Source organism: Macaca fascicularis, chromosome 7 (assembly GCF_037993035.2).
Source record: "Macaca fascicularis isolate 582-1 chromosome 7, T2T-MFA8v1.1".
Lineage (NCBI taxonomy): Eukaryota > Metazoa > Chordata > Mammalia > Primates > Cercopithecidae > Macaca > Macaca fascicularis.
In genome coordinates, this window is record NC_088381.1 from 131,092,673 (window position 1) to 131,108,365 (window position 15,693).

Consider the following 15,693-nt stretch of genomic DNA (forward strand, 5'->3'; position numbering starts at 1 on the left):
TAAATTTGGATACAATTTTTTTTAAATTGTGTGAGGAGAGGATTCCTGTTGCCCTGGCAAATAGCTCACTAATTTAAATATAGTATATTCATTACAACACAATTCCAACATGATGGAAGAATTACAATAATCTTTACTGAATGTTACACTTTAAATGGGTGAACTTTGGTTTTTTGTTTTTATTTTGTTTGTTTTTTGAGACAGGATCTTGCTGCATTGCCCAGGCTGGAGTACAGTGGCATGATCACAGCTCACTGCAGCTTCAAACTCCCAGGCTCAAGCCATCCTCCCATTTCAGCCTCCTGAGTAGCTGGGACTACAGGCATGTGCCACCATGCCCAGCTAATTTTAGTATTTTTTTGTAGAGATAGGGTCTCACTATATTACCCAGGCTGGTCTCAAGCTCAAGGAATCAAGTGATCCTCCTGCCTTGGCCTCCAAAGTGCTGGGATTACAAGCATGAGCCACCTTGCCTGGTCAGGTGAACTTTTGAATACATAGAAACAGAGAGTAGAACTATTGTTACCAGAGGCAAGTAAGGACAGGAAACGGGGAGGTTTTGATCGAGGGTACAAAGCTGCAGTTAGCTAGGGTGAGTAAGTCTACAGCTATAATGTACAGCATGATAACGATAGCTAATGATACTATATTGCATACTGGAAATATGCTAGAAGAGTAGGTTTCTGGTCCTCTTGCCATAAAATATCTTTTTAAAGGTAAGCTGTAAGGAGATGAATATGTTAATTTGTTTCACTATAGCATATATATGTATATCAAACACCATGTTGTACACCTTAAATGTATACAATTTAAAAACAAATAATAAATAAATGGGTGAACTTATGGTATATATCTCAATAAAAATGCTAAAAATATTTTTTAAGTTCATCTTAAGAGGGGCAATGCATAATCTCTGTACGTAACAAAAAGGTATTTTTCTGATTGATGGCTCCTTTAGTTCTAGTAGAGAAAGAACTACCGATTCTAGGGTTGAGGAAGAAACGGGATCCCAGTGCGCTGTAGTGGACTCTTACCTGCAATCTGACCTTGGAACCACATGGGACACACCTTACACGGGCTGTACAAACCCTTGTCTGCTCTTCCCACAGGAGGACTACAACCAGCTGAGGCCACTCTCCTACCCCAACACGGATGTGTTTTTGATCTGCTTCTCTGTCGTAAACCCTGCCTCTTACCACAACGTCCAGGAGGAATGGGTCCCCGAGCTCAAGGACTGCATGCCTCACGTGCCTTATGTCCTCATAGGGACCCAGGTTAAAATGCGGGCGATGGCAGGGTGGGGGGAGCTGCAAAAATGGGAAGGCCCTTTCGGTACCTCGTGAACATCCTATTCTGCCAAACGCTATGGAAGAGTGTCTCAGACATGTCAATCCTATGAACAGAAGCTCTTAAGGTGTGCATGATGATTTAGCCCATAGTGGAAAAGATAATAGAGCTCTTTAATATGGAGCAGAAAGTTTTGATATGGCCTTCAAAAATTAATCTCTCTGATTTTTTTTTTAATAACAAAGTAATGTTAAAAACAGACACCCTTTGCCAGGCTTGAATCAGAGCAATGAGGTGAGGGTGTCAATTGAACACATTATCTAGTATTTTTATATCTTAAATCCACAGTTGTTTTAAAACCACAAAATAGGTGGAAGTGTCAAGGTGACCACAGCAATCAGAATAGGCATTCTATGACAGGAATTCTTTAATTATACTTCTGGAGAAGGAAGATAAAAATTCACCACTGTCCATTCCTTTTAAACCTCTTGGTCTTCCAGATCTTAGAGAAGAAGTTAAAACACATATACCAGATAAACAAACCTAAGATTGTGAAAGCCTTTACAGTATTCTGAAAGCTAATACATTTCCGGTTTGAGTTTCCAGTAGTATGCCAATCACATTAAATGTATTAAAGATTGTTACCGTTTATAGTTTTAAATGGATTTTGTTCTTTGGCATTTTAAAATCCAAATTACTATCCCAAAGACATAGGAATGTACTAATACTGAAGGGCTTCACTGTTGGCTATTTCATATGCTATTTCTTTCTATTATTCATTTATGTTCATTTTGAACAAGAGAATTTTTTTTAACATAAAGAAAAGAAAAATTTCCTAAAGAAGATATGGACAGGTACACAGTATATGTATTTACTTAGAGAAAGTAGAGGAATACACATCTTCGTAAGTCAGAGTAATCATAGTTAACGCTTCTGCTCCGAAAGATAACTGTTTGTTTAAATGAAGTCTTTTGCCTTGAATTCTAGATAATAATGTTTGTCCATATTGATGGAACCTGAATCCCTGCTGCCAAATATGTGACAGAATATTCAATCACCTTTCTGTGATTCAAGCTGATTTTATTAGAGATAGGCACAAAATTGAGCAATTCTCTCTCTCTCTCTCTCACACACACATACACACACACACATACACACACACAGTTAGTAGAGCTGAGTAATGTGCTTATAAAAGGGACCCTAATATACTGGTCTTTAAGACACAAGCCCTTGTGTTCCCATATTCACACCCATTCATGAACACATGGGTTCACATACACAGTGAGGCTTTAAAGCAACCAAAATATTTAATTAAATTATCAAATCTAATCCAGATATATAAATGCTGTCTTCAAAGTTCTACCTTTGAAAAGATTAATGCTTATCTTGAGCAAATCCTTTGAAAATTTCTCTTAGGGACTTGCCTTCCAGAGCTTGCAGAACATTTGTTACAATATCCTCACAAGTAGCAAATCTTCATACCTCCTTTGAGGATGAAGATTTTATTTGGAAAAGCAAAAAAAAAAAAAAAAGATGTGTTCAAAGCCAGGAAACAAACTAGTAAATAATGAGTAATATACTTTGGGATCAAATAAGGCCTCACTGTAAGGTCATGAGACTGGTTATCTTGCATGCCCTGTAAGCAGAATCTAGAAATAAATAGAAAATTTTGAAAAAACATCTAAGATAGCAACAGAATCATCCGAGTAAGTCTTCAGCTCGCAGGGTAACTGTTTGAAGGGGAAAACATAAGGAAAGTCTGTTGTGTACATTTACAAAGAAATTGCTTTACTTTTTTAGACATAACATGGGCATGTGAATCTGCTTCCTTAAAGAAAATTTAGCAACTTCAAAGATGTTAACAGGGAAAAAGACTCTATGATGTTACAGTTTAAAATATCTGGCAAGGCCTGAGAAAATAAATAAGTTTATCATGTGTGTTTTCTTGCCAGATTGATCTCCGTGATGACCCAAAAACCTTGGCCCGTTTGCTGTATATGAAAGAGAAACCTCTCACTTATGAGCATGGTGTGAAGCTTGCAAAAGCGGTACAGTCAGATTTGAATTTCATTTTAAATGTATGCTGAGAGAAGAGTGTGTTGTATGCTTTGGAATGGGTGTGCAACATTGGGTTTTGCTTTAAAGTGCAATGTGTTTAGAATCTTCTCTAAGCTTTCTATTCTCCCCCTCTGTTCTAGTCAGGCTGGAAGGAGCCATTTGGTTAGCCTTCTTGTCAGCCAGCATTGTCTGTTTTTCATTCAGAAAGCAATTTGGTGAATTTAAACAGCTGAAGCACTTATCATTTGATTTAGCAACCTCTAGAACATCTACTTGCCATATTTAGTATGAATAAAGGGAGTCGTTAGATATATATCTGTAAATCTCACTGCTTATTATGGATGTAACTCATTTAAATAACCCCATAAGAGGCATTTTGTGATTTTCTTGGGAGAGACTTGGGTTAGCATCTGGCAGGGTTATATTTGTCCAGTATTTCTCACCATATAATGAATAGCCACTTAGAGAGCCTGGATTGTGTCACAAACAGCATCTGGAAGGATAACATATACCAAAAAGTGACTAGTTGGGGATCTAAGTGGCTGTTTGGCAGATAATAGCAACTTGCTCAGAGCTGGAACTGTTTTCAGGGACCTTTCTTCCTTCTTGAGAGCTTAACATGAAGCGTTAGGAAAATGCTTTAGAAAGTATTTGCCAGACACCAAGTCTTTGCCTCCCCCATTATCCCGAGATGTAAGCAAAGCAGCCACTGAAAAACATACGAGAGGATGGAAGTGCTTTATGCAAGAGGAGGCCGATAAATCACACCTCCAGAACTTAAATCGGATTCCTCATCAAGTCATAATCTATTGACCCAGGTCAGAGGTTTGAAAATTTTCAATCTTACTTTCTAAGTGACTATCCTAGTAAAATGCATACCCCAGGCAGAGTTAGAAGTCACCCTCTACAAGCCAGTCAAGAATATTAACCACAAATTCTTCACTTACAAAACTATGCATTTATCTTATTAAAACTTGCTTGTAGGCCCTAAAACTAAGCATGATACACTCAACTAGAAATGAATTAAATACAATCATGTTTTTACAAGTACACTACATGAGAACATCTCACGAACACCTGATCGAGATACTGAACCCTTCCTACTTCTATGCACAGTAATGTCAGTACTAACTAGCGCCAGCCATTCACGGAGTTCTTAGGATCCTAAGTACTTTATAATCTCTCTCACTTCAGCCTCATGATGACCCTTTTAAGCAGATAGCGTTGGTCTCAGCTTACAGATGAGGAAACAGTCTTAGAAGACAAGCACGTAGCTAATAACGAAGTCAAAAACTTCCAATCCAGCTCTGTGGACATCACCACCCGTGTACCTGACCATTGTGTGAATAACCTCCAACTGTGTATCTTTCCTCGGGTGAAATGGGTTTATGCCTGTAGGTTCTTCTACCTTCTCCTCAAACATTCAACCTCAAATGCTCTCATTAAGATACCTAAATAGCTGGGAGGCTGAGGCAGGAGAATGGCGGGAACCCGGGAGGCGGAGCTTGCAGTGAGCCGAGATCGTGCCACTGCACTCCAGCCTGGGCGACAGAGAGAGACTCCGTCTCAAAAAAAAAAAAAAAAAAAAAAAAAAAAAAAAAAAAAAAGACCTAAATAGGTAGCTCCATAAATAAATAATTGTATGTGGTTCCTTTCTACACATTTTTCGCAGTCAGGAGGTCCCCACTGGCCGGCACCAGCTTCTTGCAGGAACTCAATTTCTGTGTTCCTTCATGCCGTCAGCTTTCCTAGCCTCACTTCTGGTTGGGGAAGGTGTTTTTTTCACCCTCTGAAAAGAAGTCGTTCCAAAGCCTCCCATCTCATTTCATCCTTATTTTCGGAACAATGGCTGAGTTCACCATTTATATTGCCTTTTGCTAGTTTCTCCTAGCAACTGCTCTCCGATACAGAGGGAATCACGTTTAGCTTACAAAATCCAATTTAGAAGAAAACCTAGCAAGATTTTAACTTGTCTTATCACAATTCATGTAATTACAGGGATGCTTTAAGTTTCTCTACTCTCTGACTTTTCTGTCAAGTAGTTTCTAATCACAGCTAGCATGTATGGAGTGTTTATAATGTGGTAGGCTTGGTGCCAGGCGCCTTACAGCCTTTGTCTTAATTAATCCTCACAGCAAACCCCTGAGGTGTGTGTATTATTATCTCCACTTTCCTGCAGGAAACTGAGGCTCAGAGAGGTTAAGATCGCCCAGCTAGCAAGTGGCAGAGTGAGGATAGAAAACTGTGCTTTAACCACCCGCTCTTCTGCCTCCCTCCTATATAATCTGGAAAGAAACCTTTAGGTTTGGGGCCTCTTTTTTATATGCTGGAGTCCTTATTTTCATGTGCAAAGCTCCCCCACAACTTAAAGGCTTTGCAAGTTCAGATTTTTCATATCTGATTCTTTCTGTTCAATACTTTTCAATTTCCAAAGCATTTTCCATCTAACATCTCTTTTTGGTCTCAAAGGGTGTTTTATTTTTAAAGGACATTTTTTATATCATACATATTTTCAATTCTTTGTACTCCAAAGTCAACCACATTTACATATTTTGCACTAATTTATCAGAAATATTCATTATTCTTTGACTTCTTTTATCCTCCCTCTTCTTATTACTGTAGTTTTTAATCCTCAGCCTACTTTTCCCAGTCTTTTACAAATTTGTAACTGTCCCTATTGCTGCTAGAATTATTAAATTGATTAAGCGCACCTGATATGTGCCAGGTGCTATGCTGGATGCTACACTTTTTAGCTCTAAGATGAGAGCTCTTTGTGCGTTCTCTTTCCCAGTTCCATCTAATACAGTCTAAACATGATCTTCTAAGTTCAGACTTCCTAAGGTATTTTTTGATACAGGAATTTGCTATTTTTTCTTTTTTAATCTCTGCATTCTCTTTGCCCTCTCTTGCCACCTTCTTCACCCTGTGCCTTTTGTTGTTGTCACTCTTTAATTTAGCACCTGCTAAGTTTCCCACCGGGCTTTTAACATGCACAGGTGGGATTTAAAGCAGCAAAATTGCTGCAAACATCCTGTCATCAATGTTCAGTCATGTTAATCAACTGGAGTCTTTAATGCCCTCTTCCTGACTGGAAGAGTCACTGCCACCTGCCTTGTGCTGGCCATTTTCCCTTTCTCCCCTGGTCATTGAAAGTCACTTCACCAGTTGGGCACAGTGGCTCACGCCTGTAATCCCAGCACTTTGGGAGGCTAAGGCGGGTGGATCACGAGGTCAGGAGATCGAGACCATCCTACCCAACATGGTGAAACCCCATCTCTACTAAAAATACAAAAATTAGCTGGGCATGGTGGCGCTTGCCTGTAGTCGCAGCTACTCGGGAGGCTGAGGGGAGAGAATCACTTGAACACGGCAGGTGGAGGTTGCAGTGAGCCGAGATGGTGCCACTGCACTCCAGCCTGGCAACATAGCAAGACTCTGTCTCAAAATAAATAAATAAATAAATAAATAAATAAATAAATAAAAAGAAAGTCATTTCACTGCTGGTGTCTGGGTTACAAAGGCCAGAAGAGGAAGGAGACAGGCAAACAAAAGCATGCCACCTGGATAAACACAGTAACAAACAGCTGGGCAATGTACCAGGTAGCACAGAAGAGAGAGAGACTAATACATTCATGGAAGGAGCTTTCAGAGATTTCTTTAACCAGTTAACATCTCACCCAGGTTTGAAGGATGAGGAAAAGTTTTTCAGGTGGGCAGAGGGGTCTGGGGAGGGCACAAAATTCCAGACAGGGAGACCAGGACACGCAAAGGCATCCTTTAAAACATAGGGAGCAAAGTTCACCCACAAATGTTTTGATCAGTCCAAACAGATATTTTTAATGCAATTTAGTGGCCAACATTTAACAGTTTGGAAACACATTTCTAGCTTCTAAAAGAAATTCAGAAGTTCGAGCAACTCTAGGCCAGCATTTCCTCATCAACGGAAACTGTTAAACATTCTTTTAGATTAAACATGTACCCTTCAGTCTGCCACAATCCCCACCACTTCCATATTATCCTATACTCAAGTAACACACTTTACATTATCCACCCTTGAATTGGCATCTCTGCATTATAGTCTTCAAAGATCAGCAGCAAATCCATCCAGCCTAGAAATGTTTTTCCTCTTTCACCAATTAGATCATAATGCTAACGTGTTGAGATGGTGGCGTTTCTCTTACAACCTGTTTGGTTCTTTTTGCTTTTCTTGGCTCTCTATTTGCCTTCTCTGTGTGCCTTTGCTAATTCTCAAATGAGGAATAAAGAACTACTCTGCTACTAGCCATTTATTTAGACAGGAGCTTACTCTCTTTATTCCACTAACATCTTCTCTTCTTTTCTCTCCGTTTACAGCAAATGCCTTCCTTTTTCCTCTCTTCTCTCATCACCCTTACTGTATCCATTACAGCTTTGCCCATTTATTCATTAATTTTGCCCTTTCAGCTACAATTTCTTTACATTTGCTAGAGACAGCCCAAAAGAGTAGTTAAGACTTTGGCTCAGGAGGCAGACAAATTCGAATCTCTGCCATTTTCTTAGTTGTGTGGCCATAAGGGAGGTTACTTAGCCTCTCTGGGCATCAGTTTCCTGAGCTGTGAAATGAGGATGGTGACAGACTTTTCCTTGTAAAGTTCTTGTGACAATGAAATTAGCTCATGTACCACAAGGTCCAGCTCAGCAAATTATAGCTGTTGTTAAATCCATGAGCCCTCTCAGATATGTCTACAGCTGGGAAGATCTCTTTGCCTTTATCCCTTCCAGTTACTTTCTATCTTATTCTATAACTTGTCCTGCCCCAACTACAACAGCATGGAAGAAGTACTAGGTTTTGTTTTACTTGATTAGTCATTATGTTTTCTTTTTTATTTCTTGTCAGACTCTTGTATCTTCTGTACATCGTTGATAAATGTCCCTGCTTTTAAGATAATAGGTTTTAGCTATTATAAAACAATTAGAAAAGTGTTTTTTCAGTTTACACCCTCAATCTCTACTTTTTTCTTGAAAATAAGTCATTTGGGTAGAACACACTCCAGATTGCTTGCACGTGTATCTAAACAAGGAGCCTCGAATCCTGAACCCTCCCAGACGGCTTCTAAATACTTGACTGTGTAGGTCATTTTGCTCCAAGGAGCAGATGAAGTCGCTGCCGTAAGAAGGGCCACATTTCCTTGAGACAATTTTTCATTTCACATCTTTGAGGACACAGATAATTTTTTTAGCAGTCTGGTTGTGCTTTTTCCTTGAACCAGAATGAATTATTCTCCAACCCTGAGAGCACTTGACACATGGTAACAATACCTACCTCAAAACTGGGTTCTGTTTCTCACACGTGTTTGCCAAATCACACCCATCATCTGATGACTACTTTTTCTATCAGTACAACATAATGTTATATTAACCCGGTTACACAATAATGCCTTTATCTGCTATTTCATTATCTTCAGAAATGTCTGAATTGGAAGAGACAAGTTTGGGCTCCTCCCACTGCATCGAAAGGCAAAGCCTGACACGCTGTCAGCCGCACTCTGGGGGCAGGAGGAGGCTGGAGTGCCCTGCCCCTCCTGCAGGACTCCAGGTGTGAGTGAGCTCAGCCCAGCTGTCCTGGAATTCCAGGCAGAATCGATCCTAGGCTTGGGATCCTTAGTGGAGAGGCGTTCCAGATAGAAAGGTGCCACAGCAGTTTCTAGGTATTTTTCCAGACAAGTGCCACCACATTACAGCCAAGTCATTCAGTCGTTCAGTTGGCAACACCGTTGCCGTTAGATTAATGTTCTTTTCACATGTGTTTGAATCAAGCTTTGAACACAATCCCAAAATGCAACAGAAGGCATTTCATCATGTTATTAGGAAAATTTTCTCTGCCCTTTATTCCTCTCTTGTATCTAACTGTTTTTAATTATTTTAAAAAGTTATTAAAACCAAACCATGGTTAAAATGGAAGCCATAAAACAGATTTTCAACATTCAACATCTTTTTCTTTTGGTATTTTCCTTTGGCTCATACAGTAACCATTCTTGTCAGGAAAAAATGTAAAGTGCATCACCTCTGTCGGAGAAGTTAGGAAACAGTCTCTGGCCCAACTAAAACCACTTGATTTGATGCTTAGTTTTCATATTTGTGGCCTTTGAAATAAGTGGGCAATCTCATTTCATTAACTGTCAACTTGACCAGCTTCTTACAGAGCTGAGTGATAGGGGTCACAGTTACTGTCACAGAGCAAGGAAAAGAACATGTATCAAGAGACACAGATTCTAGGTCTATTTCTTTCACTTGCTAGTTGAGTGCGCATAAGCCATTCATTTTACCTCTCTGGGGTTATTCCCGCTCTCTTCTAAGCTAAACCACAAGTTCATTTAGTCCACATATTGCAAAGTGGCTGGCTGCTGCCACATATATCCCACATCAGTGTCTTGCTTGGCCCATGGTAAATATTTCATAAATTGGTAAATATTAAATTAAAAACTCCAAATTTCCAACTCCTCTTGAAAAATACAAAAATGGGCACCAGTAAACCAACATCACCACTTGGAAGCTGATAAAACGGCCCACTCTAGAGGGGCGTGTGCTTTACCGCCCAGCATAGTCCCCACCTCTCCCTACTGTCTTGCGCCAGCCCCACTTTATCATTTACATAAGCTATTGGGCATAATAGGCCTATGATTTTGCTACCTTGTTTTAGCCACTTGTCTGCTGTGGTTTCCAGGAACTCACCATTTAGCCAACCTCTTCTGAATCTGCTTTAATTTTACAAAGTGATTCTTAAAATGTGAATCAAAAACTAAAGCCATTTCTCTAGATGTCCTTAATAGTAAAAGGCCAGCATCACATCACTGACTCTTCCTGAGCTTATGAACAATTAAAACCGCAGGTCTTCACAAGAAGCTGACGCTAAATACAGTCTACACTGGTCTGTGATTTTTAAATGAGAATCTATAGTTCTGGCCTGAATTTCTATATTTCTCATGAGGGGTTTGTGATTATCAAACACACCGTAGTATGAAATCATCAGAATATTTAAAATGAAGCCCTATGCAGAAATACCTTATCATTTATATAGACTGTACACTGACAAGGAGGATGTCTCTGGCATTAAATGTCTTTTATGATTATTGTTACATGTTTTATTATTATTGTTACATGTTTTAGTGGGGGGTTTTTTAAACTTTTTTTTTTTTAAATATGCCTTTTAAAGTATGTTAAGGCTGGGTGCAGTGGCTCACACCTGTAATCCCAGCATTTTGGGAGGCTGAGGTGGACAGATCACATGAGGTCAGGAGTTAGAGACCAGACTGGTCAACATGGGAAAACCCCATCTCTACTAAAAATACAAAAACTAACCCAGCTTGGTGGCACGTGCCTGTAATCCCAGCTACTCAAGAAGCTGAGGCAGGAGAATCACTTGAACCCAGGAGGCGGAGGTTGCGGCAAGCCAAGATAGTGCCACTGCACTCCAGCCTGGGCAACAAGAGCGAAACTCCATCTCAAAAATAAATAAATAAATAAACAAATACATAAATAAAATGTTAAAACTAAATAATAATGCCAGTTGGATATTACCTTGTTGAGGTGTACCTTAAAAGAGGTACATTTTAATCAAGAATGACCTATAAAACCATATCACCCACTCCCTTTCTCTCTGCTTTATCAACCAAGCTGACACTTTGCCTTTTATCATACCAAAGGAGATACATTTCACTTATACATGATTTACACATTCTGCCTACAAATGAGAGGATATGAAAAACAAGATCATGCACCCCTGTTCTTCACAAAACGTATTTAAATTATATCATTGGTTTTGAATTGTCTCCTAGTTTTTTAGATCTTTATATTTTTTATATTCTTAGGAATAAATGGCTATGGATCAATTTCAGGATGTACTGCTTTCCAGAAGTGATCCACAACCATTTATTGCTAATAAAGGAATGTAAGAAATACAAAAATACAAAAAAATAGAATAACATATACAAATTGAAATGAAAAAAACAAAAAAAAAAGGCAAACGTAATCCAAACCACCCCACAAGCTGTTTGTAGGACAGGCAGAAGTGAGTGCTTGTCTGGGCAGTGAGCTGATACCACTGTGCTGTTCTCTTTTTTCTCTCTCATGCCTTTCTCTCTTTTGCGTTTAAGATCGGAGCGCAGTGCTACTTGGAATGCTCTGCTCTGACTCAGAAAGGTCTCAAAGCGGTTTTTGATGAAGCAATCCTCACCATTTTCCACCCCAAGAAAAAGAAGAAACGCTGTTCTGAAGGTCACAGCTGCTGCTCAATTATCTGAGGTTGTCCGGGACCTGCCTCCACCCCACCCAGGCATGAGAATGGCAGCCAATGTCTGCGGCCAAGCTCCAGCCAAAAAGGAGGGCACGACCAGAAAGGAATTCCCTTTGCACGGAGGCTTGCCCCTCCACCCTGTGAGCCCTCCCAACACAGCACACTAGTCAGCCCACTGCCACAACCTCCCTGCCAGCCAGAAGCGTCCGTACTGCACACTCTCTGAGAATGCTGGGCCTGGATTGCAGACAGTGCCGCTGCTGATCAGATCAAAAACAAAGTCAAAGGCCTTTTACAAATCCCCAGCTCATGAACGCGAAGCTGATAGGAAATCACCCCAGGGAACCGGAAAAAGAAAGTTGGTTCCTCTCTTGGTGGCCTTACTTGATGTTTTACAAAACTTGGGACTACAATACTAACCTTTTTTTCTGAATCTGCTGTTCTACCCATGTGTCTCACATTCATTTGTATTATTTCAAGAAATGTACTAATTTCCAGTTTACTCAGGCCTTACAAATCCATACCAAATTAGCCTAAAGACAAGGCATTTTATATTCATTTCTATTTTCAGCATGTTTCTACCAAAGCTATTAGAATCAACACGTACCTCTGAATGCCTGATTATAAGAAGACATGAGAAGACTTAAAAGTTTTGGAAATTTACAGAGCCATGATTTTTGAACCTGATTGAAAGAAAACCATCTGAATTGTTGCAGGTCCACATTTTTGCCAAAGATGCACTCTACAAATGCTTAGTAGTGGCCTGATTTTTTTCCATATTATATTGCCATGACAAACTAAAAATGAACTGTGTTTAAGAATATAGTATTTCTGTTTTTCATCCAAGTTGATTGGGGGAAGAATATGGCAGGATCCATCTTTTCAGTATTGTGTATTCAGTAAAGTGGACGTTCCTGCTCTTCCCTTTCCCCATTGCATGCCTCTTCCTCCCTTGATTTCACTTTCTCTCATGCCCAGATCCTTTTTTCTCCCCAGTTATAACCCAGTTATAAAAGAAAGATCTGAGCATAAAAATACATGTTTAAAAATACCTAAAGGTAAAGGAAAGTGTCTTAATTTTTCTATTTACTTCAACTGAAAGGCTTCTAAGCTCGCCCCATGTAAGTTCTCATTCCATATCAGTGGATACCAAGCTCTGTATCCATTTGTCCCCTGCCCTCCACGATGTGTGACATAGAACACGGACTTTGGTCCTGGGAAAGCAAAAGCTCGCAGTAAGGAATCCTGTGCCAAACCATGTACAACAATTCCAAACCTCCAGGAATGTTTGTATCACAGAGCAAATTACTTCCTGCCTTTTCATTAGCGCCTATCAGGGCTTCTAATTAGTCTTACTTGCTTATAAGTGCCCTGGAATCATCCAGGTAGGAGCTTAATTTTTTTCAATTGCATGAGCAAAGTGCTTCTTAGTAGTATGAAATTACAACAATTTTAGTTTAAGACTTTCCAGATTCAAGCTCCCACTGTTGGAAAAAACCAGCCTTTCTAATCTCTTCTGCTATTGGAGTAAGCCCTTAAGAACTGCGTGATAGCCAGGCACAGTGGCTCACGCCTGTGATCCCAGCACTTAGGGAGGCTGAGGTGGGTGGACCACTTGAACTCACGAGTTCGAGACCAGCCTGGGTAATGTAGTGAGACCCTGTGTCTCTATAAAAAATTAAAAATTAGCCAGTTGTAGTGACACACACCTGTAGTCCTAGCTACTCAGGAGGCTGAGGCAGAAGGATCACTTGAGCCCAGAAGGTAAGACTGCAGTGAGCTGTGACTATGCCACTACACTCCAGCCTAGGTGACAGAGCAAGAACCTGTCTCAAAAAAAAAAAAAAAAAAAAAAAAACCCTACATTTCAAGTACTATTTCCCTTCTCTCCCATCTAATTGCTAAACATTTTCTTTCATATGCATACACTCCACTGACTAGAAAACGGGAGTTTTAAGTCAAAGCTTGACATTTAGAGAAAACAAGGACTTTCTGCCTTTATAAATGGAAATCAACTGTGTATGAACTATAACTCTGCAGAGGTGATGAACTCATCCTTTACAAACAATAATGAGTTTTAGTCCTGTAATAAATGAAATGTTACTAGGCAGCTTTGTTGCATGATTGCATAGTTACATCTTGCTAACGGGCCACTCGTTTCTCATTGACATGGATGAAAAATTGAGAGCAGTATGTTTCCAGGTGTGCGCACTCGACAGGCAAATAGCTCCCCAGGTCATCGCTCCCCTAATGGGCCACAGGAAGTAAGCTGATCATGATGGGGAGATCACTCTGTCACCCAGAACCAGCAACTGGATAGAGACTGTGGTTAGTGTCTGGGGGGAGCACAGGCTCCCAGGGGTCTTAGGAGCTAATTACTGAATAAAACAATCAAAAACAAAGCAACCTAAATAAGTTCATGTCATTCTGCCAAATTAATCAGTTATTCCTTGTTTCATGGCAAGATCCAGTTTGTTTCACTAAAAAGTGTTTTCTGCTATAAGATTAAACTGTATTCTGAAACCAAAGATAAGAAGAGACATAGAGGTCAGGCACAGCGGCTCACGCCTGTAATCCCAACACTTTGGGAGGCAAAGGCAGGTGGATCATGAAGTCAAGAGATCGAGACTATCCTGGCCAAAATGGTGAAACCCCATCTCTACTAAAAATACAAAACTTAGCCAGGCATGGTGATGGGCACCCTGTAATCCCAGCTACTCAGGAGGCTGAGGCAGGAGAATTGCTTGAGCCCGGGAGGTGGAGGTTGCAGTGAGCCGATATCACGCCATTGCACTCCAGCCTGGGCAACAGAGCCAGACTCCATCTCAAAAAAGAAAAAAGAAGAGACACAGAAATTTGAAGAAGGATCCTTTAATGGTCCACACCATCTTCCAAAGTCCAGAAGTGGCAGCTGATATCCATCTGAAAGTAGAATCTTAGCTTTTCGGAGCTAGACAAGGCCTCAGAAACAACTATAGTTCAATTCCTTATTGTACCGATGATAAACTCATACCTAGATGGGTAAAAAGAGGTGTGTTGTAGCAGTGCTGTACAGATCTCAGTTTTTCTGCTTCCCATACAATCCTCTTCAACCCAATACTACAATGTATTCATTATCACACATATTAAGCTGGAGTTCTGTAGCCATGTTATTAGAGTTGCAACTGTTTATCCTATAGATTCCAGCCACATTTTAAACACATAACTTCATGTAGTTAGGCCACTAAAAATAAAGTAATCCATCAAGCTAGTAATACACTAGAGAATTTTACCTACATACTAAGATACCTGAAATCCACAGTATACGGCAATTTAACCCCCATCTAATAATGGCTCAATCAAGTAGCTAAACATATTTATTTCACTCGGATGGTTGGCTGGTTGGTAGAATGAATGGACTCCTTGGCTATTTTGCGAACACAAAGGACTAGGACACAAGTCAAAGCCACGTCCACAGTAAGAAATCCGGGCTGATTTCTGCCAAGAAAAGTTACAAAGAATAATTACTTGATAACGTGGGTAAATTTTGACATAAAAGAAGTAATGGATAAAAAGAAAGAAAAATGAACAATTGCTGAAGACAGTAATTACAGCAACCCTAAACCAGAAAGTACTAAGCCAGGAAGCCAAAAACTAAGTCATACACATATGACAAGGTGCAGGGGTTGGTCCTGAGACTTCAGTGAGAATATGTCCGATCAGGATATGCAAAGAACCATTTGGAAGATTTCTAGTTCATAAGAGAAGTATCAAATGAAGTGGATGTGACCATATGCAATTTGGTATGACATGGTAGTAAAAAAGCAATCACAACTACACTCACAATTTTAGGAGAAAATAAAACTAAATCCAGAATTTGAAGCCAACAACAACAACAACAAAAAAGTCATTATTTAGGGTATACGTTCCTGTGGGCAGTACCTTGCAAAGTAGAGCATCTTCAAGAAGAAATATTTGACTTGAGGTAAGGCTTTCACGATTGCCATATTACATTCATAAAGGCAAACTCATCCTTGAGACCAAAGTGACAGAAGATTAAAAATTAAGGCTTTGCTTTAAAGAAATGTTGACATCAT

At 39.8% G+C, this 15,693-nt stretch overlaps 1 protein-coding gene and 1 long non-coding RNA gene across 2 annotated transcripts in view; one reads left to right on the plus strand and one right to left on the minus strand.

Moving 5' to 3' along the window:
* The window catches only part of RHOJ (ras homolog family member J), a 103,373-nt gene extending 89,646 nt beyond the window's left edge, over nt 1-13,727 (plus strand). The window contains exons 3-5 of the mRNA XM_045396543.3: nt 1,110-1,274; nt 3,240-3,335; nt 11,478-13,727. Of these exons, the coding sequence (XP_045252478.1) occupies nt 1,110-1,274; nt 3,240-3,335; nt 11,478-11,624 (408 nt within the window). The 3' untranslated portion in view covers nt 11,625-13,727. The remainder of the gene's footprint in view (nt 1-1,109; nt 1,275-3,239; nt 3,336-11,477) is intronic.
* LOC102137408 (uncharacterized) overlaps nt 1-15,693 on the minus strand; it is an 86,990-nt gene that overhangs the window by 71,084 nt on the left and 213 nt on the right. The window lies entirely within an intron of this gene.